Genomic DNA, 22,921 nt, shown 5'->3' on the forward strand with positions numbered 1-22,921 from the left:
CTTTTAGCGGCGGTAACGGGGTATCATGCCTGCACAATGCACAGCCTACATGCCGTTTGCAAGCCCTAATCCAAGTAGGCAGGGGGCATGATAATAGGACCGGCTGTTCCATGACTGCTCGTGACCCATGCCAATACTACGCCTCTTCAAAAATTAGCTGAAATTCATATAAAATATGTATTCAGCCTTGTTTTCCCCGCCCTTGATACCAGGCTACCGCCCTACGCCGCCCAAGCCTCGTTCTTCCTGGCGAGGCTGACCCGACTGCGGCAATGAATTCCTAGCTACATAAAGAGGTAGACTCTCCTCGTTCTCCCCTTTCTCCCCTTTCAGAGCTTTACTTGAATCTCCATCACAACCCTCAACACTTCATCTCCACCGTCAATCACTATGTCCCTCAAGATGGACGGCCTTACAGAAGCCGTGTCCCGACTAGATCTCACCACCAGCCCACCATCAAGCCCTGATTCCACTGCGGAACAAAATAAAATCGAAGCAGCCTTCAATAAAATAACATCTCACGTACGAGTTTTCCGATCCACCCTTCCATCCAGCGAAGTAAACGTCACAAAAGACCTCGCGCGCCCATTCAAGCCCGGCGGAATCGTCTTCTTCCTTCTCGAACCACTCCACAAACACCCCTGGGAAAACGGGACACAGGCCGTGATATCCTCGTGCCCCACGCTGGATGCACTAGATGAGGGTCTTTCTATAGCGTCAAGTGGGCATTTTAATTTGAAGGAACATGCCACCGTAATCGATCTGAACGCATTCGTGTCCAAGGAGGTGAAAAGCAGGCTTTGTCATCAGCAGATTGAGGAACTATACGATCGTGTCTTTGCGTTTTTGCACGTGAAGAGGCCGCGTGTTATCTTGGGGATGGGTAGAGTATGGTTCCCCCCCGTCCAGTATTCGTGTCTTGCTATTGGGACCTGCCACATACCTAATGATATAGGGCTAATTATGACATCCCCCAACGTACAGGACGTGGAAGGTGAGATTGCCAAGCGGAGATCTAAATTCACATCGGCCACCACCATAATATGCACAAAGCACCCGAGTTACTCGGTGAACTACAAGGCTCTAGACACCGATGAACGGATTCGTCTGCTGGAAGATATTGTCGGAGCCGTCGACCACTTACCGTTCGGTGACAATGACCCGTGTCCTGCCTCGCTTGCAATATTGAAGAACCCGCATTATCATCACGAGCATTACCCCGAGTCTATAGGTCTGGCTATACATTTTTTGCGTGCTATGGAGGGTATATGCTTTGTGGGAAGACTCAACCGGCCGAAGCTGAACCTCACGCCTGGTAGCGGGTATTATTGTCTGGCGCCCTGTCATATTCGGCATTTGATGGTCTTGATGCGAGGTAAAGGTAGTGTGCCGGAAATATTCAGGGGGGCTGTCGCTGGTATGTTTCTGAACTGGTGGAATCAGAGTATCAAGCTTGCTTCGTGGTATTTAGATTCGTATGAGGTGAATTGGGAGGGCTTGATTTCGGGACTGCGTTCTGCTTTGTCGAAAATTGGAGAGGTGGACTAAGATGTTGGAGGATGTCCAAGGGGATGATGGAATTTCTTGGAGCCTCAAAGGATGTATAGAATCTTAGGTGATGGCAGTCTTTACGGGATCACGGGGCAGGATGCGTCGGTGTAGTGATGCAAGTCTTATTTTGTTTTTGTTGTTTCATGTCCCTCAACTAGCTAGTACTTGTACCTACTGAATATGCGAGACATACAGCTGCTTCATTCACCCGTGCATCTTCCAAATAAGCCTCATCTGAAGCCTTCCAAGTTTGGAGCGATTGGAAAGGGGGTGTGCTGGCTGCTTCATTCACCCGTGCATCTTCCGAATCAGCCTCATCTGAAGCCCCCCAGTTCATAACCCGCCGCTTGATCGGCACCTCATCCTTCCAGTCCGGCAGCCTTGATCGTTTCCTCGACAGCCCTCCATCCAAATCAAAATCAGCTTCAGGCTCTGTACTGAACGAGCTACCGGCGTCATCCATCATCCTGACGCGAGACAGCAACAGCTTTGCATAGGCCGCTGCCGCAGCAGACGCATAATTTTGCCAGACCTTATTCTTGTGCGAGTCGGCATAGTCGCATATCCCGCGGATTATGAGGCAGGGAAAGGTGTTCATTATTCCTGCGCCTTCCATTTCGATGCAGAGAACGTTGTGTTCTTTTCCCAGCTTGTCTCGTTCGTGGGCGGATCTGACAAGTTTATTTCCAGAGGCTATTAGGCCGTAGAAGATCTTTTGGTGGTGGCTTAACCGGGGTGGTCTCTCGATGGTGTGAAGTGAGATACATTTTTCGCATGTGTTGTTTTCCGTGGGGTGGTGGTAATCTGACTCGAAGAGCTGATCTCTGTCCGCCCCAGGGTGAGCATACTGAGGCTTGCGCATCTGAATCTCTCGCAGATATTCCTCTAGTGGCGCTGGTGATAGATTTGGGTCTGATTCTAGCTCGCTAATGGCGCACATGAGTGTCTGTGGCGGAGGACTCATATACCCGTTGAGTTGCAATTCACCTGCTTCGAGACTCTTGACCATGTCGTACGGAAGGACACCTGAGTAGTGACCGGATGGGGTGCTCACAACAACATCGCCAAGGCGAATATCGTTCTTTGATGAGGGGACGCCTGCTCCGATTCCGACCAGCAGGCAGAATTTCAGTGAGGTAAAGCTTCTTCTCATATGCGATGCAACGTCTGTAGCAGCGCTTGTACCATATAACCCATGTGGAAGACACACGGCGACGATGTTATGCCCTTGAATTCGTCCGAGAACATAATAGTTGGGGTCTTCGTCGGGAATTCTGACGGCAGGGTGAGATACGTCGAATAAAGCGCGAACCGCCATCAGCTCAATATGCAGTGCACACACTATACCAATCTTGTACTGCATTGGGAATGAACTGTTAAGCCTTCGCCCTTCCTGTCGATCGTCCAGACTGGCCGGCACTTGTAGTCGTTGCCATTGCCTCTGATTCTCGTGCGAACTCGATCCAGTCGATGCGTTTGATTTTATACCTTCCGATGAGCTAAGACTCCTTCCAAGCCCGCTGTCATTCGAGTAGACACTGCGCGACTCTTTCATCGGCGCATCGGGGCTCAACCAGGCAGGCCTTCTCGATGGAGGACCAATTTCGCCCCAGAACCACTTGTTCCGTTTGTCAAACCCGAAGATAACGGCTCCATTATTCCCGCGGTTACCGGGTTGTCTTGCTGGGAGCTCACCACGCATGGAGTAGGGGAGGAGGCTCTGTATTGCAGGTGTTCGATGACATTGGCCCGAGTGCTCGCAAAGACAGGGAAAAGATGTTGACTCGGCGACGTGCCATATTGTATCTCGCGTCAGCCGCAAAGGAGTAGAGAAAAGATCTCCATTTGAAGCCATGACTTTGTTGAGGTCTGACACTGCAGCAGCTAGAAATGATTTGCCGGGAGTAAGCGCTGATGATTTCGAGCAGGTGCTGATAGGCCTCATGAGCTGGCCGAAATCGCGACCAAAAAGTGTTATTGCATTAATAGAGCGGGTGAAATCAACCCATGACAGCCCTTCCTCATGTAGTGTTGTATGTCGGGGATATATTGGATCTCTCTCGTGAGCAAGGTCCTGGAAGTCCCAACCTTCGAGGGAAGAACGCGGGACATTTTGATCCTTCCGCAGGCCAATTGTCTGATAGTCGAACATTTTTTCGAGCCGATCATAACAATCTTCAACCCGATTCTTGAATGTGATGTCCGCATCCACATGGTATACCCTGAGATTTAGATTGTGTATGTTGAGAAGAACTTCCAATGCGGCGTGTGACCGATGGGTCTCTGCAGCCTCATGAATATCCTCTGGCTTGAGTAGAATAGCAGACCTGAGAGCTGGATCAGACCTCTCTCGCTCCAGGGAAGCGCGCACGATATGCAGAAGACCAGTGGCTCCATTGAGAAACCAGCCCCTTTCCTCCCCAGAGTCCCACATGGTCATGTATTTGCCCGCAATCCACTTCATCTTGCTCATATAACCATCCCGTCGCACTCGGACATCCTTGCGACCCAAGCTAACGGACAGCTCATTGGTCATAAGGTGGTCTAGGGACAGAGATGCATTCTTTAAAATTCGGAGCCCATCCTGTCGCGGCAGTCTAGAGTCACTGACATTGTAGTTTGCATCAATCTCGCCTGGCGTGAATAGTCAGTGGCAACAAGAACGGAAAGATGTGAGGAAATATAGCGTACCCGCATAGAGCCTTACTTCAGGGCACCACCCCACGATGTGCCGGGCCCGTTCCAGTTGACCTATCGAAACATCCACATCTGGGAAGTCCATGCACCGATTGTACGAGATTCGTCTATCGTCTTTTTCTTCAAGAAAATGCCAATGCACGAATTCTTCCTTGCTTCTCGTTGGAACTAGCATGGTCGAGAACCCTTTGAGCACGGTCTTGTCGTAAAAGCGGCTCGCTTTTCGAGTGCCCAAAAGATGAACGATGACGCCGAGTTGAATCTCAAGGCCAGGCGGACAGTCTGGTGGTCGTCGCAAGATAGGGTACCCTTCCACGATTGCTGGACGCGAGACTAGACCAAGCCAGCACCTCCCAGAGTCCAAATCCAAGCCGTACTTCTCAACCCCGATTTCAAAATGATACTGATGTGTTCCATTGTCGTAAGTGTGGCCTGCTTCGGTGGATTTCACGAACGGTTTGCTGCAAATGCAAGTTTTCTCGTCTCTGGTAGTCTGGATTGCACTTGCGACCCATGCCAGCTGTTCGCCTATCTCTGCAATACATGCCGCTGTACCGCGAGTATTGACCAAGGTATCCATTAGCGGGCCTCCATTCGGCGATGAATGCCGCGAAATGTCAACCCGTGTCCCATCAGCTAAAGTGACTGTGATTGTTTACAAGTTAGCGGCAATGGAGATGGTAGGAAAAGGACCGCATACCAGTCCCTGTGTGCTCGGTAGAAGCCAGCCCTTTGAGAAGTTGGAGTATGGCCTCCCCAGTTGACGGCCACGTTCGACGCATGTATGTGCTGCAACTCTCCGCTTGTAGGTCGGACCCAGACCCGGTGAACGTAAGGGCTCGTTCAAGTGATTTCTCGTACAAGGAATTGTCGACATGGTAGACAGGATCCCAATGTATTCTAAAACGTGCATTTAGAGTTTCCGTTGAACTTCGGCGACTGACTCGTGCGTAAACAGGAAATGCCTCGAGGATTGCGTTCCTAATCTCCGTTGAGATACCTCGTCCCGGTGTATATAGAATGCACTCGTTCCGTATCCCTGATAGAAGCCATGTGTACGTTGGGGTACCCTGGATGAGCTTGCGATATGTCTCGAGGTGTGGCAATTCTCTCTCACACGGTTCTTCTCTCTCTTCCCCCTCTTCTCCCTCCTGCCCATCTAATTTTTCGTCCTCTAAATGCTCTGTATCTTCTTCGAGCGGGTCGCTGGATGCCATGGGCCCAGAGTAGCGGCCTTCAAAATGACCAGATTCGAAGTTAGTTGGCCCGGGTGGCTCGTACTGGGTCGCTTCTTCTCTCTCCTTCCAAAGATCCATTATCTCATTAAGTGACATGTCATTTCCGGTTCTTTTCCTCTGTCGTTCCATGCGGCCTTCAAGAAGACGTTCATTGAACGCCGTCACAACATCTCTATTTTCGCCCAGGTTACGTATATTAGCAGTGCCTCATACGGTTTACTGCCATGTCCGAACATACCTGCGATATTTGTGGATAAATACCATCGCCTCTCTATGCATAGCAGTCGATTGTCTGTGACCAAGGCTAAGTGCAAAGGCTTTCAAGAGGGCCGGAAGTGCATTCGAGACCTTCCTCATCACATCCTCCTCAAATCGGTAAGGCTCGACGACGTTGACGAGCTCATCGGCCAATTCGCTTAGGTATCCCATTTTTGAGTCAGAAATAGCGGACACATCTGAGTAAATACTTCCTGTTTCGGACTCTTCGTGCATATCTGTATCCATTGTGACGGCTTCAGATGACTTACCGTCTACACTAGTTTGACGCTCCTCAGGGTGTTGTTCCTTGTTCGAAGTTTCAAGGTTACCTTTTGCCCTACTCATGCTCGACGCATATCCGGAATCTGTTGGGATACCTGTCGGTGATTCTCCATTGCGCTGGGCTCCTTTTGATCCCCCATCCTTATGGTTTATCTTTTCTCGTTTCTGAAGACCCTCTCCAGAGGAACGTGACACACCAGACGGGTTTTGTGGGCCCATTAGCATATGGTGAATGCAAGCGAAGAGCGGATCACTCTCTGGTCGGTTCAAATCGAGATTTTCCGCATTAAGATCGTACCACTCCACAATCCACCATATGCCTTGAGGGTCTTGTACATGCCAAAGAGTATGTTTATGCCGCGAGGTCTCCAAGAAGAAAATTGGGATGACCGAATCGTCATCTTCGTAGAGCAATCCTTGCTCGTCGAATTTTTCCAGAAGAAAAACACGAACAGAGCCTGGCCGCTCTGCGTATAAAGACGGCCGGTACGAGTCTGGGGGGATTGATGAAAGTAAGCCAGTTCTGCAAGCCTCGACTAGCAAAACTGCATCTCTCGTTTCCGCGACAGCGCCGTAGTACGTCTCCAATTTAGACACCGCGCAGTTTTGGTATTTGCAAGCTGCCTTCCAGCCGGGTAGGATTGCTAGATATTCGTCTCCGTCTATTGTATGAATAACCGGTGTCATTCGAAGGCTTGAGGGTTTTGCGCTAGAGTTACCCCCCTCATCCAAATTCGAATCAGGGACGCCCACGGTCGAGCGAGCGTTGTATACCTCCACGCATACACTAGAGCCTTCGTTCTTGGCGAGAATTGATTCTTCATCTGTCGAGAAGCTAGCAGTGGTGTTGCAAGAAACGTCGTGTGTACCTTGGTCGATATCTATGTGGTTCAAGGAGGCGGGACGACCCTCTTCAGCATACTCTTCAGCATACGCACTATTCCAGCGTAGTGGAAACCGTTCCTCTTGTTGCCTCATTTTGCTTGGCTCCCAGGCTTTATTAGTCAGACGCTGTCTTGAAAAGCCAGTCCTCCGAGGTGAGATGCTTACTCGGATGATATGCTTGCATGTGTCCGTCTAGCGCCACCGCATCAGAAAACGTAAAATGGCCATGAGAGCAACCCTCGACCGGACAGCAGTACGAGAATAGTGTTGCTGATTGCTCTCTGCTGTCATGCAAATGGTCTAACCAAGCGTAAATGTTGGCATTTCGCTCCGAAGCTTTGCGCGTAGCGATGACTTCGTCGAGCAATGGCGCGAATGCAACTGGGCCGTCATTCTTCTGGTCTGGAACCTGGTCAGCTGCGTTGAGCACTGACATGTTGCTACCAGGAGTCATGTCTAGTCCGCAAGAGAGTAGGACGAGTGGTAATATCTGACCGGTGCCGGTCGCGTCTCATCAATTATCGGCGCCAAAGTTGAACTCTTTTGCGGCCTCGTCCATGCTATGTGTTGGAAGAAATGCACTGTCAAGAATGTGGTCGAGTTTGAGTTTAAGATCGGGTCTCTTTTGCAGACGACGAAGCACAGCCCCAAGGCTGAGGATCGTGAGGTCGGGCGCCGCTGATCTAATTTGTTCATGTTATGCAGGTTGTGTCTTAGTACGAGAATCATCTCCAATCAGGCACAGCGAATACCATGGCGCTAATTTGCTGCGCATTGTTGCTTGGACTTTTTTCTTGCATCTATCCTGCTGAATTCGGTAGGCATGAGAATAATTCTGCGAAGTAATGAAGCAGACACTCTACAAACGGGCAAGTACGATCGATGAAGAGCGAAAGGTCGCTCCTTCTTTGCGTATACACTTGGGAGTACTAGATAGGTGAAATGTTTGGGAAGTCACGATGGAGCTCATGCATGGCACCAGAAGGGAAGGTGCGAGGAAACCGGTACCGACGAATCTTGAGCAGTCCATCATGGATCCTTCTAAGTTGCTGCGCTGTGTTCAGTATCCATCACGCCCAGTCACAACTCTCAGCAAGAAGGATAGCCAGCTCTTCGAGATACTTCTTGTCCTCGTCATCGAAGCCCGATGGCTCGGCGCAATCTATATCGATAATGGCAACAGTCTGGCAGCGCATCAGTTTCAGCTCATAACATTTCCACAAAAGCTCACCTCTCCATTGGACAAGATCGGCACCACGATTTCGCTCCGACTGCTTGCATCGCAAGCAATGTGCCCCGGGAACTCTAGAACATCTGGGACGACGACGGTCTCGCGCTTCTCAGCCGCAGCTCCGCACACGCCGCGTCCGAACCGGATCTCCTGGCACGCTGGACGGCCTTGGAAGGGGCCAAGCCAGAGGTTCTTCTTTACAGAAGGGTCGGTTGTCGAGGTTCCGCTGGGAGATGGGTATTGGTCCTGGCGAATGTAGAAGCCGGCCCAGTTCACGGAGGACGAGGGGGCGGGGAGAGCAGCGTAGGCGTGCCACAGAAGAGAAGCGACATTGGAGAAGTTGCTGCCGTGGAGTTTGCATCAGTATCAGCGGTCGAGAATTCATAGTTGAAGTAGCATACCTAACCCAGTTGCGCTGCCCTGTTACGAGTCCCTGGGCCTGCTCCAGGACTTGCTTGTAGACTTCAGCCTTGTTGCCGTTGGCGGCGCCAAAATAGGAGGAGTCTGCGTGAGGCTGAAAGAGTTAGAACTCGTAACAATTGTTCGTCAATGCCAATGTGGTGTCAGCCTACCATGATGTCAGGATTGTGGTCGTGAGAATGGAGCAGAGTGGGCGACAGATTTTCTCATCGATAAGAAGTGGGGTGCGGGGAGCTTCTTAGATAAGAAGCACAACGCCATAACTAACGTGCTTTTTCGGCAGAGGTAGATGTAGGTAGGTAGTCGAATTCCTCATTCCATGCCTCAATTCCGTCATATAAAACAAATTGATCTATAGGAACCAGCTAAACCGTTTTTAAACATTTTCATCGACCATCTCCAACTGCCCAGCCATCGGCTGCAACTGCTTAATTGGGTTATTGCCGATAAGATAAGCTCCCTCTATATCTACAGAAGCATGTCTCCAACTTCCCTCATCTTCAATCAAGTTACCAGCTCCGTTGCTATGAGTCTTTGGCCAGTAGCAAGCAATGTATCTTATCACTCTAACACTAACCTTACTCTTCTCCTGTGCCGATGCAAGAGACATAATATTCCCACCACTAGCCGCTACCGAATACACCCAACACCTCCTTGGCCAACCCAAAGAAGTCGACATCATCACTGGCAGCCAATTCAATGGCCTGAATACATTTGCCCATATCCCCTACGCCAATTGCTTTGTTGACAGTGAAGCCGCAACAGCACCCTACGATATTGCCATTCTTGGTGCACCATTCGATACGGTATGTCCTTTCCAATACAAACTGATCGCTCTCACTAACACTATATTCTTGACGCAATCAGGGCGTAACAGGCCGACCAGGCGCACGATATGGACCAGGTGGCATTCGTCTCGGCTCCCGACGCATTCAAGGCTGGAACGTCTACACGGGGCTCAACGTCTTCGAGAGCTGGGCGAAGCTAGTTGATTGCGGAGATGCACGGCTGACATGGTTGGATAACACTGTTGCGCTGAAGCAGCTTGATCTTGCGCATGAAGTGCGTATCAAACCCTCTTCCTTGTTTGCTTCTCTATTGTCTGCGGTGTTCGGAACAGTGTTGACTGGTCATGCGATGCTCAGATTGTTTCTTCTCGCCCCGCGAATAGCACAGAGGTTGCCAAAACTCCGCGCATAATCACCCTTGGCGGAGACCATACGACAACATTATCGGCTTTGAGGTCTACATACAAGCACTGGGGGCCTGTGTCAGTTATCCACTTTGATAGTCATATTGGTTTGTATTCTTGCTCTTTTGTGACAGAGTCGATTGCTGACTGGATGTGGTAGATACGTGGGATCCGAAGGTCCTTGGTAAGAACCCTCAATCAATCCTAAGATAAAGTAGAGCTGACACGGAAAAGGCGGCGGTATATCACATTATGCGTAAGCCTATACCGTTCTATTCTAGTGCTGGAGAGCTAATGCATTTACCAGCGGCATCAATCACGGGACATTCCTCCACATAGCGCACGAAGAGGTAAGCCTCCAGCCCAATTATATCACACCCATCTCGCTAAAGTGCTACAGGGCCTAATAAGTGATAACTCAATCCACATCGGTATCCGCGCCCCCGTCACCCGGCGGCACGGTGACATGCGCAACGACATCCGCTGTGGCTTCAGCACGATCAAAGCTCGCGACCTCGATACGCTCGGTGTATCCGGTGTTGTAGATGCCATCAAGTCCCGTGTGGGTAGCAATAGGGTATATATCTCTGTCGATATTGACGTGCTAGACCCAGCCTATGCTCCTGGTGCGTGCTTGCCATTCAAGATGAGCTACTTAACCATTAGATGGCTCTCGGGTAGCATGGAAGAGCTAACGAGTCGACAGCAACCGGCACAGCCGAACCAGGCGGCTTCACAACGCGCGAGCTCCTTTCCATCCTCGACGCCCTTCAAGGACTCCCGGTCATCGGGGCTGATGTAGTCGAGGTTGCACCAATCTACGACTCCGCGGCGGAAACGACGACTCTTGCGGCTGCGGAGGTAGCGCATTCGTTATTGGGTCTTATGATTGGAACGCCTGTTCGTTGATTCTATCTGTTGTCAATGAAATGCGTTGAACACTCAGTTGAGAATCTATTTAAAATATCTAAGTTCCGATCTATTATCATGGACTAGGTAGATGAGTTGATAGTCTGAATTCGCCGAGAAGTACCAACTTCCAGACTCGAGTCGTGAAGCGGACTATGTTATCCTCGTAATCACGCTTTCAAATCTCTCCTTCCCTTACTGACCATTGACAGAGTGACTCACTTGACTCTCACCAGGCAACAAGAAAATCCTCGCTTGAAAGCAGCATGACTAACAATGACGAGTCCTGATCACGCACGATCTATAATCGTCGTCATGGATGAAACTCGAAGGAACACTTGGTCTTTCTTATCACTTGTATCTGGCTGTGAGAGAGCTATCGGTGTGGGTAGTCTCGGATGTAGCAGATAGGTGTTTAGTACGAGGTAGTCATCAAGGATGGATAAAGTTTCGCCTAGGCCTTCAGCTAAACGAGAATTGAGGGACAAGTGTCCTCTATATAGAAGACTCGTGAGCGTCGAGCTGAACACTGGATTGAGGGGTCTGATTTCCGGTGGTTGGTCGTCTGATCGGAGGTAGAATGGGCTAGCGTGGCTGAGGAATGGCTGTCGGGTGAACTCGCGACTGTTCTCTAGGCAGGGCTTATGACTAACAAGTCCACCTGCTTTGTACATTCAAAAGAGCAGAAGAAACAGTCACTTGGTAAAGACTAAAGACTGATAGTAAGGCAGTTGTTGACGGAAAAATGGCTTGCATTCCTGGTGCATTAGCATCAAGGATATGCATGATATAGTTATGGATCGACTGGTATAGCTTTCCTGACTGGGCCAGCACCCCTTGCACTGCATTTTCTGGTTGAGTCTGCTTATTTGAAACTGGAGTGCTAATGTAGTAGCTCACATTACACGCTGATGGTTGCTTCTGCCTTGATTCTGGAGGGCACATTTCTTTTTCTCACGTCCTTTGCTAACCGGCTTGGTCAGCCGAGTTCTTCATGCGAAGGGCTCAGCTGGAGGCCTGTTCGCCAGCCACCCATTTAAAGCAGTGCGGTGTCCGCACAGTAATATTCTCTTTATCTGATAGACTGCCACAACTGTCGTTACTTTTTATCCATCTCCGATCTGTAAGTGTTGGTTCTGTTCCTGAGAGGTTGAGTGTCTGGTACGGCTCGGTACGGTTCCAGTACGGGAATTGGTTTTATTGACTGATGACGCCATGCCCAGCTCCGTGCCTTTTCCCCGCAAAACTGTTAGAAAGTCGCAAGTGAGCAATATCAGTGCTTTGTTTTGACGCTGTACAACCATCCTTTTGTCCTATAATTATCCCTGGCACTGACAAGGGGAAAGACTCAGACTTGGCGATGCCACTGCCCACTTTAACCACCGCCATACTGAGTCAGTGGAGAGCAAACTGAGGAATTCCGCGAGACGTCAGCGCCCGTTCCACCAGTTCCTGATCTTCGTGCCGGCGCCACCACTCCACTGCCAGAGATTCGCTAAAGGGCGGACTAACAATTAAGATGGCCTCTCCGCGCACTTCCTCCTCTTCGTCCTCGTCAACTCCGGCTTCTTTTTCCTCGCCTTCGCTGTATCCGTCCTCCTGCAGCTCTGCTGATTCCGTCCCTCCTCTGACCAGTAAGTCCCTCCCATTGCTTCCGTCCTGCCATCCTTTAGCGCAATGTCCTCCCCTCCACCTCTCTCTCTCCCCGCTCTCCCTAGCCTCTTTGTCTGTCAATCCCTCTGGCGATCATTTTTCTCAACGTCTATCGCTTAACTGTTGATACAATCTCCACTTGACACGTGTGGCATACTTCATGAATCGCTTTAGCGCTGCAAACTGTCGAATCACCGGCTAATCATGTTCCGCTCAGCCAACATCTCATCCCCATACTCGTCTCCTCATCGACGACCTTCGCACACTCGTGACCACTTGGAGAGTTTGATCGCCAGACACGGTCGTCCAACTCACTTCTCCCTTTCATCCCTTGAGGAATTGACCGCTACCTGCTCCACTTATAACCCTCCTTCGCCCCTCCCCCGCTCTCGCTCGCCAGTTGCCGACCTCTCCGATTCCTTCGACAAGCTGTCAACCTACCACACCAGATCAAGACCTATCCCGATTCCTAGGTCTCCCTACAGTCCACACGAGGACGATATCCCTGTTACGCCGCTAACGGGGCGGTTCGAGAAAGATTACTTTCCCCATCACGAGTTTTCGGAACGGAGCAGGGACAGACACGCTCGCCCTAGACACACCCGGCGGTATAGTGAATATCGCTCGCCAAGAATGCGTTCTGATAGCTCGAACTTTTATTCTCCGGTTGCTTCGCAGTCCATGTCCATGTCTTCTTCTGGACGTTCCGGCTCTCCGCCGCCATCTCTTTCCAGGGCTCAAAATGCCGCCAAATCGGCACCAGCTTTTCACCTCGGGGATCTGCCCCGGTTTCATCCTGCCGTATACCAGTCCTCCGGCAACTCTCAGGCTTTGACAGGCCAGCCGCCATCGCCACGGCAGTCTAGACAACAAACCTATCGCCCAGCTCCAACCCCGCGAGACCCTATTTCACAGTACCGTGATTTTGTCGAAGGGGTTGTCCTTCAGAAACCCATATCACGCCCTATTTCTCCCGGTCCGTCTGCACCTCGCCTGAACCCTCTCAATAGCCCCGGGCCGGTCACTCCGTTAGCCCTGGAGGAAGCAGGTGGTTATTTGTCTTCAGGTGCCGGCAGGTCCGAACTATCATCGCGAATGCAACATGGAGCGCCGGCGCCCGACTTGCTAGATCGACTGATCGCCCGAGAGAACGAAAGGATCCGCCAAAAGGCGAGAAAGGCCGTCAAAGGCCGGTAAAAATAGAACGCAAATGCGAACGCATCTCAGCATCTCTCTCTTCCACGCACAAACGTGATCTGTGGAGTTCTTCGTTTTTATCTTTTCTTTCCATATCCATCCTGAGTTTGAGCATCAATCTCTGTGCTTCGGACTATTCGCTTCAATCCTGTATTTCACATCATGTTATACCCCGCATCGGCATTGCAACAACCACCACTGCGATTAGCTCGTGGTAGCTTTATGTATTACCACGCGACATCTTTCATCATTGTTAAATGGACTACATTCCTTTTACTCTGTTTTCTTGCATCATCGGTTTCTTTACGTTTTCGGGAATATGCTTGGGTGGACAGTACCAGATACCTTTTTACAGTATAGATTTTGAGAATGAACACTTCCAGTGCATTTGAGAAGATCATCTCATCATAAGTGGAAATAGATGAAGTAGTACTGGCACATAAAAAGGATATAGGAGTCGGGGAAGTATACCCCTCCGGCTCCGCACAACATCCGGACCAAGCTCTGGACGCGCCGCAACAACCAATGCCGGGCCAGGGCAGCAAAACATCATGTCCAATACCCTGCTCACCCTAAACCCCCAATAAGAACACCAGACACCGACCAGAGACCCGGGGGTAAAGCAACAACGAACCAATAACAACCCCTCCTTACAAAACGAAGATCATCACGGCTTCCCCGGAGAAGAGCAGCATCTCCCCGATCCGCTGGGGAGTGTGGGGCAACCCTTCAACCGCAGGCACTCCCCTCTTCAAGATCTGCGCGTCCTCGACTTCTTTCTTTTTCTTAAGTTGAAGCGTTTCTCTGTTGGAAGGGTTGTGACTTGATATATCAATTACAGATTTGCTTGGAGGATACCTCTTTATCCACCCAAGACGAACGAACTCCCACGAAGCTCCGGCGACAAATACCTGACCCCGAGACGCGCTCCGATAACGCCTCGATTATTCTACCTGCGGTGTACCTTACCTAGCTACGAGGTCGACAACGAATAAACAAAGCGACCTCTTGACAAACCTACGAGAAGGATTGGAAGCAATTGGGGGTTTGCAGCGGGCCGGACGCGTTGGAACAGAGAAATAGGAGCTACAAGATGTCGTCCTCGCCGGCGCCCATTCCAAGCTCTACATCAGTCATGGACGCGCCGGAGTCACAATCCCAGAAAACCGTGAAGGCTCCAACAAATACAAACGCCAGCTCGAAGCGTGATTACAAGGGTTTCGTTGCGGGCGTGTTTTCGGGGATTGCGAAGTTGAGCGGTGAGTCTACCTACCTACCTATGTACCTACATTTTCTCCAACAGCTGCGCGCTATACGGTAGGATTGCAACGATGGGTTTAATTGCTGACGTTTGTGTTTTCTGTGTCTAGTCGGTCATCCCTTCGACACGGTCAAAGTACGGTTGCAAACTAGTAAAGATGGACACTTTCGGGGACCGCTGGATTGTGTGATGCAGACTGTTAGGAAGGAGGGTGTTGCGGGTTTGTATAAGGGGGCGACGCCGCCGTTGTTGGGGTGGATGGTTATGGATTCTGTGTGAGTCTTGCGCATTTTCCCTCCCGACAGGGTAGAGGGTCTAGGATAAATGGAAATAGGATGAGGACTGACGGGTGCAGAATGCTCGGTTCATTGACGTTATACCGCCGACTGCTTCTTGAGAACTTCTTCTCGAACCCGTCAATACGTGCTATGACGCCTTTTGCGAAATACCAGCCTGATCTGCAGACGTTGCCTAGTTTTGGGCATGGTATTGCGGGTATTATGGCTGGTACGACGGTTAGTTTTATTGCTGCTCCGGTCGAGCATGTCAAGGCGCGACTTCAGATTCAGTATGCTGCGGATAAGTCGAAGCGATTATATAGCGGGCCGATAGATTGCATTCGGAGGATGGTAAGCTTCGCTAAACGCCGCCCTATCCTCGCACCTGTTACTGATAAGGTATATAGCTAAGCACCCACGGCATAACTGGCCTCTACCGCGGTCTCTGCGCAACAATCTTCTTCCGCTCATTCTTCTTCTTCTGGTGGGGCTCCTACGACGTCCTAACGCGCCTCTTCAAAGAGCGCACAGCCCTCTCAGCCCCCGCAATAAACTTCTGGGCAGGCGGCATCTCAGCGCAGATCTTCTGGCTTACGTCGTACCCGTCGGACGTGGTTAAGCAGCGACTGATGACGGATCCGATGGGTGGGGCGCTCAACGACGGGAAGCGGCAGTTCAGGTGGTGGAAGGATGCGGCTGTTGCGGTTTATCGCGAACGGGGGTGGAGGGGGTACTGGAGGGGCTTTGTGCCTTGTTTCCTGAGGGCGTTCCCGGCGAATGCGATGGCGTTGGTTGCGTTTGAGGGTGTTATGAGGTCTTTACCTTGATCTCTGTATTGGTATTATATAAGGATTATAGTGAGATTAGATGTATATACAGGCTATATATACTCTAGACAGTGGAAATATTAGCGAATCTTGAAAGTTCACATTGTTGGACTTGTCTGGACGTCCACCATGAAATGCAACTGTAAGGGCGGAGAGCGCAACACTTCCGCATGCGGCGGCTGCAAAATAGAGCTCCTCACCTCAGATGAAACAGTTACCGAGGCGCTGCTAGCTTAGAATCTGGTTAGAACATTCAATTTCCAACTAACCAGTTCAAACCTGCAGGATCAGTTCATCTAGACCCCGGCAGATAGCAAAGCTTGGCTTGTCAGTGAAGCAGTCTAGGCTGGGCCCGTTGCGGACACTTTCCCGGCGATCGTCGTCATCACCAATTTCTCCGACACAGTATTCTCTTCTTCCATGCGCTCCCTTGGCCCCATTCTAGGGACGTCCACTCTTTTAATTCACTGCTGAAGTGCTCTCTACTTGCACAGCAATTTTCAATCCCGCTCCAGCAACACCGCCCTGCCAGACCTCGCCGATCCCGACTGACACGTACGACAACGCCAAACCTCCATCTTACGCCAACTGCATACGACACTCTCAAACAGTCGAACACCGTCCACCGGCCAGCATGGCCGTCGCGCGCAACATGCGGCGCACGAGTCCAATAACCTACGTGCTAGCCTCAATGCTCGCATTCGGCTTCCTGTGCTTCCTGTTTTCTACTCCGACGCCTCCCTCCTCATCCTCAAGCTCATCATCTACCTCCGAAACAACAAACTCCCGCCTCGAAGACACAGCCGAACACCCCCTCTCACCACCTACGAAGCCATTCATCCCGCAGCCTGTCCACGACGACGGTCGACACCCGCCTCCGCCAGTCGTGAAATATAACCTCAACGACCTAACGACGAGCTCAGATGCCCATGGGAAGGGTGAGCGCGTGCTTATCCTTACACCGCTCGCGAGATTTTACCAGGGATACTGGGATAATGTTGAGGCATTGAGTTACCCGCATGAACTTATAAGTCTGGGATTCATCATACCGCATACGAAAGATGGCGACGCCGCTGCAAAGGCACTGGAACGAGCAATCTCAAGAACTCAAACTGGGGACGTCGAGAACCGATTCGCGTCAATTACTATATTAAGGCAGGATTTTGAACCGCCGCTACAGAGCCAGGATGAAAAGGAACGGCATAAATTGAGTAACCAGAAGATAAGGAGGGAGAGTATGTCGCGCGCGCGGAATAGTCTTGTCTTCACGACGTTGGGGCCTAGCACATCTTGGGTTCTTTGGCTGGACTCGGATATTATCGAGACGCCAAAGACTTTGATCCAGGATTTAACGGGGCATAATAAGCCCGTTATCGTCCCCAATTGCTTCCAACGGTACTACAATACCGAAACAAAGAAACAGGATGTCCGGCCCTACGACTTCAATTCCTGGATTGATTCCACGACTGCTCAGAGTCTTGCGGACGCTATGGGTCCCGACGAGATATTGCTCGAGGGTTACGCCGAGTTACCGACATACAGAAGCCTCATGGCTTACATGGCCGATACAACCCGGCCCCGCCCAACAAGGATCATCGAGCTAGACGGTGTCGGTGGAACGGCATTGATGGTTAAAGCGGATGTCCATAGGGACGGGGCGATGTTCCCCGCTTTCCCGTTTTATCATCTCGTTGAGACAGAGGGGTTCGCGAAGATGGCGAAACGATTGGGGTATAGTGTTTTTGGGGTGCCGGATTATTTTGTAAGTTTCCTCTTCATCTCCATCCGGCCCCCTCCTCTTCTGGTTACTTGAGATGAAGGTGTTTTGCTAACGCGTGATGCTTGGGCAGGTGTACCATATTAACGAGTGATGCTTTACATTTATATTATAGTATATTATATCGCTTTAGATTTGCTGGTTTTTTACCTGGTTAGGAAAATTATATAGAACGGTGTTCTTTCTTTCCTTCCCTTCACTCCCTCTGTCGCCATTTCCATTGAAACATGTAGACAAAGCGTAGGTAGCTACTATACCACTGGTCCCAGTTCAAAATGGCCAGGATACGCACTACTTTCACAGCGAAGCCAAGGCATGGATGATGAGTAGCTACGCAGGTATCCAATTCTGGAAGGAGCAACCCACTCCCGTCGGTAAGTACCTATGTAGGCGGGGAAGGTACCTACCGCCGCCTCGAGCCTGCATCGCACGTTCCCTGCACGGCGCGAGATTGCCCGCTGCGGGTTGGTAAGGGACCTGCTTTTCTCTGGGCGGTGTTAATGTTGGCTGCGATGTATCTTCAGTTACCTAGATCTGCATTGGCAGGTGGAGGACAGAGCGGAGCTCTTTCTATACACTGGGCTGTGCTCATCGCGTTGAAGCTTAGAGATGTGGGTTCTCAAGATAAGCTGTATCATGTTCATGCCTCTAGCTTCGTGCTATGGTATGCTTTATATAGGCCGTTTAGGATACAGAGTATATACCTGAGACAAAATCCAGCCCCGAAGCGTGGCATATTAATGGAGCTATTGATAAGGCGGTTTGCTAGCCCTCTTCAGGTCCTACTTTATAGTTTAGATGGTTGATTTGGGGGGGGGGTCTTTCATGGCTAACGCGCACGATGAACTTTTGACGAGCGAATGGGAGCCGCTTAGTCCCATGAGATCCTGAAACCAGTTAGCTTTGTACATTTGACAAGAAAAGAGAAGTGCGTACGCAAGCATAATCCCCGCCCCAACAGCAACAGCCAAAAACTGCACGATGGTCTTCTTAATCTCAACGCCCTTGTCCTTGCCCGTCTCCAGCAGCTCCGGAATAACAGAGACAGTACCAACGTAGAGGAATGTTCCAGCCGTGAAAGGGAGAAGCATGTCTCCCCACGTAAGACTCGTCCCCATGAGCCCGGAAACGGGTGCATCTGATCCGGCCAGGCCCTCACCGTGCGACCCACCAAATTCCTGCACGGCGATACCAATCAAAGTTCCCAAGAACGCGCCGATGGCTGTGACGAATTGCGCGCCCATAGCCTTGCGCTTGGAGAAACCGGATTGGATGAGGAGGGCAAAGTCGCCGACTTCGTGCGGGATTTCGTGGAAGAAGACGGCCACTGTGGTGGTTGCGCCGATGGTGGGGGAGGCGTAGAAGGAAGAGGACATGGCGAGGCCGTCGGTGATGTTGTGGGTGAAGTCCGCGATGAGGTTGAGGTAGCCGCCCAACTTAACACTGGGGTTGATCTCTTCCTTAGCGGGCTCAGTGGGTGTCTCGGACTCTGTCTTTCCGGACTTGCGCTTCTTGAGCTCGGTGTTGCTAGCGGTTGCGGCGCCGGTAGTCACAGCGGTATCGGGTTCAGCGTGACTATGGGAGTGGCCGTGGGAGTGATCGTGTCCTTCCCCGCCAGTTGCAATGCGGAGTGTCTTGTCCATTGCGACAAAGGTGAAGAAACCAACCATGATTCCCAGACCGAGGAGGAGGTTGCGGTTTGGTTCGACCATAACGAAGCGTACGTGGTCTGGGGAGTCCTCTCCGAGGAAGATCTCTGGGAGTAAATGGAAGAGGGTATCACCTAGGAGCCCTCCGACGGCAAAGGCGACCATGACGGACAACGAGGAGGGGTCGATGTTGGGAGGGCATAGCGCGAGAAGGAAGTCTGGAGGGTGTCAATAGAGCACGCGACAGCTTGTAGTTTAAGACATACTCGGAGGTCCGGAGATGTAGAGAGTGGCTAGCAGAGAGTTGACGGCGGGGCTGCCGGGGAAGAGGATGGAAAAGATCTTGGACGTCAAGCTTGCGGTTTGGGGGCTTGTCGCGCGCTTATGCTCATTCAAGGACTTGACGAGGGGACAGCTCTGGAATCAGTTAGATTTGCTTGACCCTTGACTTGGTTCGGTATCAGAGTAGGCGACAGTATAGTCCCCGGTATTCGATGTATACCAGCCGCTGGATTGGGGCAACGCACCTGCAATTCCTCCTCAATCTGACCAACAGACAGCTCACCAACCTTGAGCTCTTGAGCCGCCGCCAAAACAGAGAACAAGACAAGACCACCAGCCAGCGCAAGGCCAATCTTGCGGGCTGGAGACTGAATAGCTAGCTGCATTGTATATGCTTAGTCTAGAACAGGCTAGACGTGAAACCCTGGGTGCTTCAAGGTACTCTGGCCCCGGGGGAAGTTGTCAGATGGAGAGTTGGTGGGAGTAGATCGGCCGATGTCGCTAGTCAGAGCTCACTAATCTTATCAGTCAGGGTCCGTGCAAACTTGCCAAGCCTTTAGTGCAAACACCGCTAACATCTTTTCCGCAGCGATAACGATTTTTATTTTAGCTGCACCAACACTCAACATTACCCATACTTTCCTTTGATAACCGCCATATTCAAAATGACCAACATTCGCCAGGCAAAGAAGAACCGCTCCTCGGCGCCCAAGCAAAAGCCCAAGCGCCAGGGCGTCATTAAGAGCGGAAGGAAGAAAATCAATGTTCTCGGTAACCAAATTATCGCCGACAACTGGTACGCGTTTTACCAAGTCCAAGCGCAATCGCATAGCAACAGGCGACTAACAATATGCTACAATAGGAACCGCAAAGAAACACTCACACAAAACTACCGCCGCCTCGGTCTAATGCACCGCCTAAACGCCCCCTCAGGAGGATCCGAAAAGCGCAAGACAGCAAACGGCCTTGAGGAAGTCGGCGACTCACTCCACATCAAAGGCAGCGTCGACGCCCAGAAGAGCTCAGCTATCCAGAACGTCAGAGTCGAGCGTGACCCCGAAACGGGAAAGATCATTCGCGTTATCCGCCCCGAAGACGACGAAGTTGAAATCGCAGGCCGCAAAGTCCGCGCCTCGAACCCGCTTAATGACCCGCTGAACGAGATCGCCAATGTTGATATTGATGTTGCGCCGCAAGGAAATGGGCAGGGGAAGAAGCCGGCTTCTGATATCGTGAAGCAGCTCGAGAGCCAGGCGGATGCGGAGAGCGCGGTGCCCAAGAAGCCGAGACACCAGAGCTCGCGGGAGACGGAGTGGATTGAGAGACTTGTTGCACGGTATGGCGATGACTATGCGGCTATGGCGCGGGACAGGAAGTTGAACCCTATGCAGCAGACGGCTGGTGACTTGCGGCGGAGGATCAACAAGTTCCAGGCTGCTCAGGCTTGATTGGTTTCTGTTGAAAGCGCATGCGTGGCGAATTGGCGTTTGGTTTGGCAAAAGTTTATATGGGATTTAGATTTCCTACTTGTTGTCTTTGCTCCATTCAGACGAGGCACTTTAGATGCGTCAAGTGTCTGTACATTGACTCTGCAACGAATACCCTGCAAATATGATGTGTGCTCAGTCAAGTTTCCTGCTCTAATTCTCTCAATGGCTTGAACGGCAATGTCGCTATACGGTAACCAGGGTCTATGACGAGATAGCGTAGCAACCAGTGAACCTCTGCCTAAGTAAATGCGCTCATCCTGGAGCATCATCGCCATTGCGCGAGTGGACGTGTCTGTTGACTGTCAACAAAAGCCAGCTTAATCTGCCACATCTACACCATCGTCTTTTCTCTACACACATTTCCCTTCTATATTCTTCAACCCATCCGTTTCTCCGTTCCCGGTCACTTCAAATACTCTATTATCTAGCACGATGCACCCCATTTTCACAAACCCCATTGTCCTCTTAGCCCTAACCATCTTCTCCGAGATCCAAATTGCCACAGCTCAAATCGGATAGTAAGCACCCAATCCGCATCCATACCTTTTCAAATTAGCCAAACTCCCAGGTTAACAGTTTGCTGTGACAGCGACGCCAAAACAAACCACTTCCTCTGCCCGTCCCCAGAAGCACGCTTCTGTGCCGCTAGATCACTCCAGGGTTCTTCGCTTATAGCCTGTACGCCTAATGGGAAGGCTGAGATACTGTCTTGTGATTTCGAGTATGTGCCTTCTCTATCCTTCTGAGCTGGCTAGTTTGGTTGGATCGAGAGAATATAGGATTCGCTGACGAGGTCAAACCTAGATTATCTCATATTTTGCCCGTGGGATACGAGGAGGCTGCTGTTTATGGGTTCCCCTTCTCTTCAACATGCCTGGTATTCTCGTTGACTTTGGAATACCCAGGCTATGAATCAGTTCCCAACGCCGGAGACGCTATCTGCGCGTTCAACGGGACGGGGTATACACCCGATGGAGTCGAAGTAGACGTCCCAGAGACAACCCTATGTAACGAAGCGCACCTTTTTCCAATGGGACTTTCTGTTCGTAACGACAATGACGTTCTATACAACCCTTCACTACAGCCTTTGCTTTCGACTCCGGGCCTGGGTCTAGGGCTCTGGATTTCTGCTACCGGTATGGCTTGCTATTGATTACTTCCGGTTGGTTGGTTGGTTGAATTCTAGCTAACATGCTCATAGCTGTTCCTTCTACCTCCCAATACCATGCAAATGGACGAAAAGAGAGCGCCAGTGTTCTCATCTGTTCAAATCCCTGGGCCACTAACTCCGCCACTGGCGCTGTCCCCAACATGGCGGATGAGGACAGCGAGAACTTAACGCTGAACATCATCCTCGTCATACCCACAAGTGCCTCAGCGCCTATTACGACCCATGCTATACCTGAGCCAGGAGCACCTTTGCTATCTTTGTTCCCGTGTTTGTCCTTCGCTCCATTGGCATCCTCTGTCTTGATCAGCCAACCTTGTCCGACGAGTCCCAGATCGAGTTTGGTCTCAACTACATGGACTACTTTGGCGGACCTATCTTTGAGTACAATTATTCCAGCTCCAGAGACTTTGACGCTTTATGGGACGCCGCTTGCGGGTCCTGTTGGGGGGGATGAGAGTGTCGTGCCCAATGGCGCGGGTTATCATTATGTGGAGGGTAGAGATCTTACGGCTGGCTTTGCAGTGTTGGTGTGGGCTTTGGTTTTGTTTGGTTTCTTCTGATTCGTGGTACTACGGGGCCAAAGTATATGTACGACACGTTTGATATTCGAGCGGCTTGTCTTCCGGGGATTTTCCTTTCGGTTGTGCTTGATTTTTGTGCGTGTGTACCATAC

General features: G+C 51.0%; 9 protein-coding genes across 9 annotated transcripts; 6 read left to right on the forward strand and 3 right to left on the reverse strand.

Annotated features, from left to right (window-relative positions):
- Positions 1 to 260: 260 nt before the first annotated feature.
- On the forward strand, positions 261 to 1,823 carry BDV14DRAFT_173849 (uncharacterized protein). Its single transcript, XM_073768803.1, has 2 exons — positions 261 to 888; positions 985 to 1,823. The coding sequence occupies exons 1-2, from the start codon at positions 391 to 393 to the stop codon at positions 1,546 to 1,548; spliced, it is 1,062 nt and encodes a 353-aa protein (XP_073627833.1). The 5' UTR covers positions 261 to 390; the 3' UTR covers positions 1,549 to 1,823.
- A 61-nt stretch (positions 1,824 to 1,884) lies between these two features.
- Positions 1,885 to 5,990, reverse strand: BDV14DRAFT_189928 (Pfs domain protein; the record flags this gene model as incomplete). Its single annotated transcript, XM_073771271.1, has 5 exons — positions 1,885 to 1,943; positions 2,002 to 4,185; positions 4,243 to 4,893; positions 4,949 to 5,567; positions 5,748 to 5,990. 5 exons carry the CDS (start codon positions 5,988 to 5,990, stop codon positions 1,885 to 1,887), a joined length of 3,756 nt encoding a protein of 1,251 aa, XP_073627834.1.
- A 1,622-nt stretch (positions 5,991 to 7,612) lies between these two features.
- Positions 7,613 to 8,752, reverse strand: BDV14DRAFT_173859 (GAF domain-containing protein). Its single transcript, XM_073768804.1, has 4 exons — positions 8,715 to 8,752; positions 8,544 to 8,656; positions 8,143 to 8,485; positions 7,613 to 8,095 (listed from the first exon to the last, which is right to left on the reverse strand). Exons 1-4 carry the CDS (start codon positions 8,715 to 8,717, stop codon positions 7,982 to 7,984), a joined length of 573 nt encoding a protein of 190 aa, XP_073627835.1. The 5' UTR covers positions 8,718 to 8,752; the 3' UTR covers positions 7,613 to 7,981.
- A 318-nt stretch (positions 8,753 to 9,070) lies between these two features.
- BDV14DRAFT_173860 (agmatinase) lies at positions 9,071 to 10,719 on the forward strand. The gene is made up of 8 exons (XM_073768805.1): positions 9,071 to 9,368; positions 9,430 to 9,624; positions 9,708 to 9,861; positions 9,915 to 9,938; positions 9,989 to 10,010; positions 10,062 to 10,104; positions 10,155 to 10,380; positions 10,461 to 10,719. The coding sequence occupies exons 1-8, from the start codon at positions 9,114 to 9,116 to the stop codon at positions 10,661 to 10,663; spliced, it is 1,122 nt and encodes a 373-aa protein (XP_073627836.1). The 5' UTR covers positions 9,071 to 9,113; the 3' UTR covers positions 10,664 to 10,719.
- Positions 10,720 to 12,286: 1,567 nt separating this feature from the next.
- Positions 12,287 to 13,627, forward strand: BDV14DRAFT_63648 (uncharacterized protein). Its single transcript, XM_073777194.1, has one exon. The coding sequence runs from the start codon at positions 12,521 to 12,523 to the stop codon at positions 13,511 to 13,513; it is 993 nt and encodes a 330-aa protein (XP_073627837.1). The 5' UTR covers positions 12,287 to 12,520; the 3' UTR covers positions 13,514 to 13,627.
- Positions 13,628 to 14,606: 979 nt separating this feature from the next.
- BDV14DRAFT_189930 (mannosyltransferase complex subunit MNN9) lies at positions 14,607 to 17,750 on the forward strand (the record flags this gene model as incomplete). Its single annotated transcript, XM_073771272.1, has 6 exons — positions 14,607 to 14,772; positions 14,884 to 15,049; positions 15,130 to 15,403; positions 15,460 to 15,866; positions 16,513 to 17,641; positions 17,730 to 17,750. The coding sequence occupies 6 exons, from the start codon at positions 14,607 to 14,609 to the stop codon at positions 17,748 to 17,750; spliced, it is 2,163 nt and encodes a 720-aa protein (XP_073627838.1).
- Positions 17,751 to 18,494: 744 nt separating this feature from the next.
- BDV14DRAFT_63658 (Zn(2+) transporter YKE4) lies at positions 18,495 to 20,060 on the reverse strand. The gene is made up of 4 exons (XM_073777195.1): positions 19,833 to 20,060; positions 19,572 to 19,722; positions 18,593 to 19,523; positions 18,495 to 18,543 (listed from the first exon to the last, which is right to left on the reverse strand). The coding sequence occupies exons 1-4, from the start codon at positions 19,971 to 19,973 to the stop codon at positions 18,528 to 18,530; spliced, it is 1,239 nt and encodes a 412-aa protein (XP_073627839.1). The 5' UTR covers positions 19,974 to 20,060; the 3' UTR covers positions 18,495 to 18,527.
- Positions 20,061 to 20,208: 148 nt separating this feature from the next.
- Positions 20,209 to 21,614, forward strand: BDV14DRAFT_173873 (nucleolar protein 16). Its single transcript, XM_073768806.1, has 2 exons — positions 20,209 to 20,383; positions 20,450 to 21,614. The coding sequence occupies exons 1-2, from the start codon at positions 20,253 to 20,255 to the stop codon at positions 21,033 to 21,035; spliced, it is 717 nt and encodes a 238-aa protein (XP_073627840.1). The 5' UTR covers positions 20,209 to 20,252; the 3' UTR covers positions 21,036 to 21,614.
- BDV14DRAFT_200417 (uncharacterized protein) lies at positions 21,510 to 22,808 on the forward strand (the record flags this gene model as incomplete). The annotated part of the gene is made up of 4 exons (XM_073773501.1): positions 21,510 to 21,595; positions 21,667 to 21,798; positions 21,882 to 22,213; positions 22,279 to 22,808. The coding sequence occupies 4 exons, from the start codon at positions 21,510 to 21,512 to the stop codon at positions 22,806 to 22,808; spliced, it is 1,080 nt and encodes a 359-aa protein (XP_073627841.1).
- Positions 22,809 to 22,921: the final 113 nt, after the last annotated feature.

This window comes from Aspergillus stella-maris (genome assembly GCF_047715825.1).
Source record: "Aspergillus stella-maris strain CBS 113639 unplaced genomic scaffold BDV14scaffold_29, whole genome shotgun sequence".
Lineage (NCBI taxonomy): Eukaryota > Fungi > Ascomycota > Eurotiomycetes > Eurotiales > Aspergillaceae > Aspergillus > Aspergillus stella-maris.